General features: G+C 27.9%; 1 protein-coding gene across 1 annotated transcript; it reads right to left on the reverse strand.

The window, feature by feature from the left end:
- Positions 1 to 6,880: 6,880 nt before the first annotated feature.
- On the reverse strand, positions 6,881 to 8,334 carry LOC117924899 (spermidine hydroxycinnamoyl transferase-like). Its single transcript, XM_034843630.1, has one exon. The coding sequence runs from the start codon at positions 8,292 to 8,294 to the stop codon at positions 6,957 to 6,959; it is 1,338 nt and encodes a 445-aa protein (XP_034699521.1). The 5' UTR covers positions 8,295 to 8,334; the 3' UTR covers positions 6,881 to 6,956.
- Positions 8,335 to 10,224: the final 1,890 nt, after the last annotated feature.

The raw sequence follows: 10,224 nt of genomic DNA on the forward strand, positions 1-10,224 counted from the left end.
AAAGATAATATTCAAGTTGCAACTTTATATTTCTATGAAATAACATGAAATGAATTAAAATTATTATTTTTTACACATTATAAACTCTTAACTAAAATTTTAAAATCGTTAAAAAAATTTCAACTCATAACTTTACATATTTGCATAAAATAAAAAAATTAAAAACCAATCTAACCTTCAAAATATAAAATCTTAAACTTCTTTTTTTAAAACCAATCGTACCATAATTGGACCCTTTAACATCGTATTTCTTTTCATCTGTTCATATATACACACGTCAAGGAGTGAGACTGGTAGTTGAAAGTGCAACGTAGTAGACATTCATTAACCTTAAAAATAAATCGTGGGCTTCCCTTTTCGAGGAATTACGGTTGTACTCAACATCACCAAGGTCGTGACCACTGGTTTTGATTGAATGCAGTGATGGAAACACTTTAAAGATGAAATGCAAGTGCATTAAAAGCCTCCCAGGATAAGGTATGGATTCCTTACGTATGCTCATTTTCAGCCAGGTATGAAATGCAGGTGCATTAAATTCAAGTGCAAGTGGGTGTAAAGGACAATCCCAATAATTATGTCAGACAGCCCGACTTCAGAAATACAGAGGACCAACCATACCCTACATCAGTGGCGGACGCAGGATTTCGTGGTGGGGGCGGCGGCGCGAGGGGGTTGGCACCCCTTTCTGTCCATCTCACTAAAATATCCGAATATTTTCGTGAAAATCCACTATATATCCGATATCTGTGATACGTATGCAAAGTTCGAAAAGATATATCAATAGATATTTTTGGATATTTTATTGATATTTCATGATTTTTTTATTATTAAGCAAATAAATTAGAATTTTTTTATTTAATTTAATTTATTATCAAAAATATAAAAACATAATTTTTTTCTTTTTTTATATAATCTATATATTTATTTAATATAATAAATATAAATATTAAAATATATTGTGGACCCCAAAATTTGTCCCAATTTTATTTTTACATTAATTTTAAGTCCAATTTTAAATCTCAATTACATGTGTTATTTTAGACCCACTCACCCTTTCATTATTTTGTAAATTATCATTATTATTATTTTTATTATTTTATTATTATTATTTTAAATCTTATTTTTACTTATTAATTTTATTTGTTATTATTATTATTATATCTATTTTATTTTTATTTTTTATTTTTTTATTTTTCTCTCTCCTCTCTCCTCTCTTTTTCCTACTCCCCAACCACCCCCACCCTCTTCTTCTCTCTCTTCCCACTCTTCCCACATGGCCAGCCCCCCACTTTCCTTACTTCCCATTTTTGTTTTTCTCCCCATTTTGCCCCCCCATTTTGTTTTCCCCCCAATTCCCAATCTTTTCCCCCCACTTTTTCTCCCACTTAGGGCTCTCCCACTTTTCTCTTCTTCCCACGGCCGGCCCCTGGATTTGGGGCTCCTCCCTTCCCCCTCATTTCTTTCCTTTGGCCCTCCATTTTTAGGCTTTCCCCCACTATTCCCGAGGTCGAGCCCCCCATTCCGCCCCCATTTTTTTTCCTCCATTCTCTCCATCTTCTTCCTCCTCTCCTCACTCCCACGGCCGTCTCTCCCTCTATTATTCTTTTTCCACCTTTTCCTTCTCTCTCCCACACGACAGTAGCTCCCCCTGCTTCATTTTTTTTCATTTTTATTTTTTCATTTTTTTATTGCTTCCCTTCTCAAAAGATCCACAGAGCCGGCTCTCCCATTCTCTATTTTCCTTTTTTTCTCTTTTTATTTTTCCATCTTCTCATTTCTCTCATCCCCTCACTCCCCCATCACACACGTTTTATTATTATTATTATTATTACTTTTTTTTTTCTTATTTTAATTTTAATAGTAATTGTTATTGAAATTGGATTTGTGTATTTATGTTTGTTTGTGGGCCTTATGTTTGAGTTTTGTTAATTAATATGAAATATGAGTTAATTTATTGTTGATGAATTAATTTGAAATTTGTTAATTTGGTTTTGAGGTTATATTACATTTAGTGATCAATGTAGGATATTTGGATTATATCAATCGCATATTGTTTATTGGGATTTGGGTCTATTGTCAATTTGTTATTTGTTTAGTCTTATTGGATTGGGTTTGAAATATTATTTCTCTTTATCAAGCATATTTTTTTATGTGGGCTTATTAATTGATGTGAATTTTGGGGCACAGAATGTGGGTGGGATTTGTTGGATTATTTGAATATTTGATATGAGTTTGGTCAATTTGAATTATTTAATTTGGATATGGGACAATTGTGGTGTATATTAAATTAGGTTTAAACTATGGAATATTAAATTTAAGCCTAATAAAATTTATATTAATTTATCCAATTTTAGGTTTGGTTGATCGTGTTTGTATTTTTTTATTTTATTTATTTATTTTTATTTTTTATGTTTTGGTTTAAGACTTATAGTAATTTGGGCTCATTTTAATTGGCGAAATTTATGGGACTAATTTGAAATTGAAATTTAGGTTTGAATATCTGCTTGGGATTTTGCAAATCTTTGGGTATTTACATTTGTGCTATCTTTGTTTTTGCATGGACCCATTCTGCAATTTTGTTGGCTGAGTACAAGTTGATGACACGTGGAACTTGTGGTAAGTTTATTTTGACACATATTTTATTTCTCACTTTTATTTGGTTTTATTTTTATTAGTTCTTGTAAATATTTATTTGTATATATTTATTGACTGTGTACAGAATTAAACATCGAACAAACTATAAATTTTGTTTAAGTGAGAGGAAGAATTCAGTAAATGTGTTTTGATAAAACAATAATTTAAAAATATTATTTTTAATAAAAGAAAGTTTTTTTATTGTTATTTATAAAAATTTAGAAAAATCCAAAAGAATTGTTTTTAATAGAATTTGAAAAATTGTTTTTAATAACATTGTCCAAAAATTTATTTGCTTAATAAAAATTGTTCAAAAATTGTTTTGTAATTAAAGTTGTCCCAAAAATTAATTTTTAATAAAATTGTCCAAAAATATTCTTTTAAATGAATTCCTTGTCCTTAATTAAAATGAGATTAAAAGTATTTTGAGAAATAGAGATTTAATTTTTTTTTGTATTTTTGTTTATTTATTTATTTAAATGAAAATGAATTCAAGATACTTTTGTAAATAAAATTGTAAACATTCATTATCTTCTAGCAAAAGCATGTAAAAATAATTTTTGTGCCCAAATTGAAATTTTGTAATAAATTCTTTTGATACAATCTGTGTAAATAGTTTTTTTGAAAATTGAACACAACTGAAATTGAAAAAATAAATTAATCCTTTTTTAAGTGAATAAATGGAAATCACTAATTCAAAATCATTTTTAATAGAATCATTTGAAACTTCTTCAAAACCTTTTTTTAAATATCTTTTATTTATTTAATTCAATAAATTATTTTGCATAATCCTCTTATTATTTATTTTGAGTATTCTTGTAATTAAATTTCATCATCGTTTTTGTGCATATTAATTTTCACCATGACTTGTATATTGATTATTTTTCTTGGTATCCATAATTAATTAATTAATTGCCACAATTTTCTCAATTCGTTTAGTAGAGGTCGTACATATACGGGCTTAGAGGGGTGCTACGGCTCACCACCGTACCTTCCCAATGAGTAACCTGACCCCCGGATTTAGACTCGGTTTTTCACAGACCCGTTTTTTTCCTTCAGGAGTCACACTTAGGGTTTTTTTTTTCTTATTTTGTTTTTCCTTTCAAAAATAAAACAAAAATAAGTAGCGACTCCAAGTCATTTTTAATCAACAAATCAATCTTTCAAATTAAAATCGAGCTCGCCATTGAGTGGGAAACGCATGAGCCGAAATGCGGGGTCCACATATATATATATATATATATATTTATTTGATATCATTGAATACATTTAAATTAAAATATATCATAATTTTAATATTAAATATATTTTAAAATTAGACATATTATCATAATAATATTATAAAATAATCTATAATACAACTTAATAATAAATATATATTTATAAAATTTATATTTTCTATCGATGTATAGGATATTATTATCAAATATGACAAATTATATATATATATATATATATATATATATATATATATATATATATATATATATATATATAACTTTAAAATATCAATTTTTACTTTTTATATAATTTTTTAATTTTTTTAAATATTTTCAGAATTTTAAAAGAAAAGATTTTTAATTTTTTTGATGGTTTAAAAAATAGTTATCCAAAAATAACCGTTGTTAATAATTCCTACTAAAGCTTCTCCCTCAAACTATTATATATTTACCCAAAATTTCTTAAAATGTTCTTTGCATTTTCAATTGTTATTAAAACCATTAAAAAGAACAATTAAAAATATATAAAATATGTTAAAAAATTAAATAATTTTCAAAACTAATTCCCATAAAACTATTTCATCATTAGTTTGTGAAACGTGTTTTCCAAATTAGAAAACTATTTCACTTCCTTTTCCAAAACCAAATTACCTAGTCACCTATTACTTCGTTGCCTATAAATAATGTATCTCGTTATGATATAAATATTAGTAATTTTAATATATGAATACAAGAACTTTTAGAACTTACATTCAAAATTAATGATTTTTAAAAATTATTTTAAAAAGTAAGATATTAAAAATTTTTTACTATGAAAGTAATTTTTAAGGAAATAATTATAATAACAATTAATTAAACATTACCATTTTATGGCACAAACATTGAGAAAATAGCCAAAACTCGGTAAAATTACTAAAAAGATAATCAAACAAAGTCTTTTCTATTGATTATATAATTATCAAACACGTTTGAATTAATTATCAAGAATGGTCTTAATAACCACGTTAAGTTTCTTTCCTTATCAATCATGCACTTGAAAAATGCAATTTCAATACTTAATAAATTCATAGAAAATTTTGAAATATAAAAGTTAATATTCTAAATGTTATTTTTGAAAGTTAAAACACTAAATGAAAATTTTCTAACATTAAATTTATAACCAATTTTAATCATTTCTATTTTTTAAAATTAAAAATAATAAAAATAGAAAAGTATCAAATGGCTAAGCTAATTCTTATATATATATATATATATATATATATATATATATATATATATATAAATTTAGTGATTTGGGATTTTAGTGTTGGGGATTAGTTCATATACCTAACATTTCTAATAAAAATTTTAAGTTACATTTGATTGACATGATATGTTATGTATATCTTAAGATATTATATTCTTTTGGATAGAAAATATATATTTCACGCTTTGGATATACATATTTTATAAACATGATATTTTAAGATGAATATACATATTTTATAAACATGATATTTTAAGGTGATATTTTAAGATAGTATGTTCAATAAAATATATTATGGTATATTATATTTATATTTAATTTGTGAAATGAATAATAAAAATAACATGAAATATATATTCTTTTTAATGTTTAAAATAAAACTTATATCACTTTCCAATATTTTCTATTTAAAAAATTGAAAATTTTCTTATATTTAACAATATTCATGATTAAAATGTTTAAACTTTATAAAATAATTTTTTTTATATTATGTTATTTAATATATATAAAAATGATTTATATATTATATATTAATATTAGTTTATAAATTTTTAAAATTATCTTTTTTAACCATAAATTTAATTTATAATAAAAAACTATTTTACAAAATGAGTTTATAAAAAAAAATTGATTGAAAAAATAAATTTATGCATATCCCATGTATTAGCATGAAATTAACATATCCCATGTGAAGGAGATAAAAAAAAAAGAAAAAAAGATGATGATATATCCCGTTACTTGTCCTATCTAATGATTGATTGAATATAAAATATGATAATTAATAATATAACTTATTTTATCCCATTACCAATTAAATATGAAATAAGGTATTAGAAACCTATTTTTTATTATAGTGGAAGATGCTCAAAATCTTTATAAAAAATGAAAGATTTTATTTCATCCTTTCTAGATACAAAGATAAATTTTCTATAGTTTTTGGAGATGTAGAGTTTTTTTTTTTTTTTTTTTTTGTATGTTGAGTATGGTCTTCCCTTGAGGAGTTCCCCTTTCATGTTTTTTATAACTACTCTTCATGTGAAGGAGCAAACCATTCTTGTGAAGAGGTTGACTTTTCTACAAGTTTTTGCATGCTCTTTGTAGACTTTTTGTTAAAAGCCAAAATGGCAAAGCAGTTTGTCTAGGTGGCACTGGTAGTGGCCAGGTCAGGTACTTGGCTTTAACCGATGGTAATAGATTACGGGGATATCCCTTATTAGCACATTTGGTGATGGGCTAACTCTGTTTTTTGTTTTTTGTTTTTTTTTTGTTTTTATCTCATGATATACTAACCCTTTTTAAGAGTATTTTATTTTGGCAATATCACATATAATATCCATTCTTTTATCTTATCTCATTTTACATTAAGTTAACTAAAAATGACATTAGCAACTTGAGATTTCCTCTAATAGAGATCACTTTTTATCTCTAGAGGATATGAATTTGTTAACAAAAATGGGTTAAATATCATAAATAATTAGGAAAAGGAAAAAGTATAAAATTATTTTCTTTACTGAATTTGGGTGAGAATTAAACATAAAGTTATTTTTAAAAATTAGTTTGAAATCATATTTTCGACAAATCATAAACTAATATTTTAAAATATGATTTTTAAATTTATACTAAAACTGTAGTTTCAAATAAATTTAAAACAAAATATTATAAAAGTAAAAAAAAAAAATGGAAATTATTTTGATAAGTAATTTAGATGTAAGGTCAAAATGAATATTTAAATGGAAAATGGCCATCAAAACTTCCAACATCCATCATAATAAAGTTCAGGTGACAAAAACGCTGCCATCTTTATTGAATGCGGTAATATAATCTTTCATTTAGAAAGCGAAACCCCAAATATAAGCTTAAATATCTTCGTAGAAGAATTTCTGGAAAGCGTCAATGTGGCGTACTTGCAGCCTCAGTGCAACAAGGAATGATCCCTCTAGGCCCTGGCCGGGAAATACGAAAACCTTCCCATCGTAGCCAATTGCTCCTGGACCCATGTAAATTTCCTGGCCCCACCCGAAATCCGCCCCATAAATGGGCAGTCTGGCCCAGCTAGTGATCTCAAGATTAGGGTTCCCATAGAAAGCTCCTTTGGCGCATCCAACGGTGTGGAAATTCCTGAACTGAGTTACATCCTCCTGACATTTCACATACACAAGAGATGATTGTAAATATTCATGCGTTGCCTTCTCTATTGCCTGTCGTGCTTTACCTGAAGCATAGCCTAATGGCTTGGAGACTAGCTCCCCTGACGTGCTTTCAGCAGTTACCCGAAAAGTAGCATTTCCGAAATATCTGGGTGGCAATGGTGGCTCCATGCGATTGCGAGCATCAACGATGATAGACAATGTTGTTGGCTGCTGGCTTTCATGCTGACGTGCCTTGCACGCACTCCTCCAGATGTGTCCAGCAACAGCCTCATACCTGGTGTAGGGGCGCTTGTTGTTGGAAGCACTCCAATCCTTATTGGCTTTGTCCTTCAGTTTCTCAACTTGATCTTTGCTTAATTTTAACATGAGTGTAGCGGTTTCTCTCTTCCGCTCTTCCATGTTATCCTGCTTCCCAATCAAGAGGGGTTGAGTACTATACTCTGGATGATCAAACACTGGTGCACTCAAATGCTCCGGGGCTAGTAAAACTGATCGATCCAGAAATGGTGGGCTGTTGGGTTGCTCGCCACGGGCGATTTTAGCCCACTCCGAGATGAAGTGTAATGCACTTAGGCCATCAGCGATGGTATGCGATATTCCCAAGCCCAGACTCATGCCACCACAGCTAAACTTGGTGACTTGCACCAAAAGCAATGGTAGTTCATGGATTGGCTTGTTGTAATCCACTGAAGGGATGAGAGCTCGGATCTCTTGGGTTGGTCGGAAGTCTCCAAAGTCATCGATTTTGGCTTCGGACTCGACTGCAATGAGTAGAGCCCCCAAGGCATTGCAGTCGAGCTCAAGGCGGCCTCCACCAATCCAGTGCAACCGTCCCGCTAGTGGATAGAAAATCACCAACGCCTCACTCAGAGAGTGCCTCAGAATCTCGGTGGCCGATTCAAGGGACACATTTACAGGTGAGTAAAAGTAGATGGTGGGTGCGTGAGTGAGAGCTCTAACTTGATCACTGTCTGATAAACACCTGTAGCCTCCCGGTGTCTCCTTGGCTGGTCTCACCGTGTAAGTAGCCATCAATTTCACCATTTTTCTTTTTCTGGAGACACAAACCCAGGGGAAGAACTTGAATAGGATAAGATATTTGCAGCACCTTATATGAATGCCTTGTAAAATAGAGTATAGGAGGTATATATATAGCACCCATGGCTGCATGCAACCTAACTTTCAATCCTGTTCTAATGGCAATATACATTTATATAACTACTGTTCAATCCACGAATAATCCTACCTATAAATGAAAGCGGTTTTCCATTAAAGGAAAAATAAATTATAATTTTCTTTTTTATATATTTAAATTCTTGTAGTTTCTTATCCGGGAGTAATATATATATAAGGGCGGTTATCTATTAATTCCTTTTTAGTTCAGATTTTAATTTTTTTATTTTTCTTAACGAATTGTACGGTAAAAGAGAAATTCAATCCCAAGAAGATAATAATTCACATGGAAAACACTCACAAAATCTTACTTTATATGTGAATGTAAAACTTACAGGATTAAAAACAAAAGAGTTATAATTCATTAAATATGAAAAAAGTACTTAAATTTACATAATGGTTTCTACTCTCTACTATCTATATTTTAAAATTTATACCTAATCTCATGCTTGCAATGTAGCGCTACTATATTCTTTCGTGGACTCTTCCACACTTTGAGGATATACAAATTCAAAAATTCAAAAAAATAATAAAAATAATAAATAAAAAATAAAAAAGCAATCTAAGAGTTTAGGGTTAATTATAAAGAATAATGATTTAAAGTTTAAACACATGATTTTTTAAAAGAATTCTCGCCATAAGAATAAATCAGAGAAAATCTAGTGGATTTTTAAAATCATATTGTACAAAAGAAAAAAAAATAATTTAACAAGTTTAAAAATCTTAGAAAGATTTGGAAATGTTTTTTTTTTTCTTTTTGAAGTTAAAAAATATTTAGAAAAAAATTTTCTTTTAAAATTCTTGATTTAATTCCTTTCCAAATTTCTTAAAAAAAATTGAAAAGATTGTTCTTTTTTATATTCTCAATTTAAAATTATTTTTCAAATTAATTTTATTATTTAAAATTCTTGATTTTATTATTCTTTTTAAATTCTTGATTTAAAATTCTTTTACAATTAATTTCGTTTGTAATATACATAATCCACTTCTCATTCGTCTCAGTCATACATACTTATCTATTTGACGTGTGACTGGTTGTTGAAAATCCATTAGTAGCCATTCATTAACCTGAAAAATAAAAAATAAAAAAAAAATAAAAAGATTGTGGGCTTCACTTTCAAGGAATAACAGTTGCACAAAACATCACCAAGTTTGTCCCCACTGGATTTGGTTGAATGCAGTGATAGGAGCATCCAAGGGTGAGATGCATGTGCACTAAAAGCCACCAGGGATAAGGTATGGGGACTTGACGTGTTCTAATTTTCAGCCAATGAAGGACAGGAGAGTGGGCAAAGTAAACAATGCCTAAATATTTTAAAAAGTAAACTAGATATAGTACAAAAAAATTTAGAACATTTGCTTACAATATACTTGATTTTGGGGCTTAATCACTTAACTTGATTTTTTAACTTAAATTATACTCATTAACTTAAAACTTATTATTTAATTCTTATTTTAAGTATTAATATTATTTGATAAAATTAATTTATAATTTATTTTAAAACATCAAATTAATATATTTATTCTTATAAATTATAATGAGGATAAATGATGTCGAGTAATAATAAATGTCGTGAAATAATAAAGGATATCATGGAAATAATTATGACAAATGGAGATAAAAATATAAAATAAAAATATGAACTTAAAAATAAGTTAATTATTTTTATTTATTACTTAAAGTTGTTTTTTACTTTTAAGTTATATCATTAAGTTATTTTACCAAATATATTTAATTTATTTAATGACTTAAAATTAAGTTATTAAGTCACTTTTAAGTTATTAAGTTGATTTACTAAAC

The sequence above is a fragment of the Vitis riparia genome, chromosome 11 (genome assembly GCF_004353265.1).
Source record: "Vitis riparia cultivar Riparia Gloire de Montpellier isolate 1030 chromosome 11, EGFV_Vit.rip_1.0, whole genome shotgun sequence".
In the NCBI taxonomy this organism is placed as follows: domain Eukaryota; kingdom Viridiplantae; phylum Streptophyta; class Magnoliopsida; order Vitales; family Vitaceae; genus Vitis; species Vitis riparia.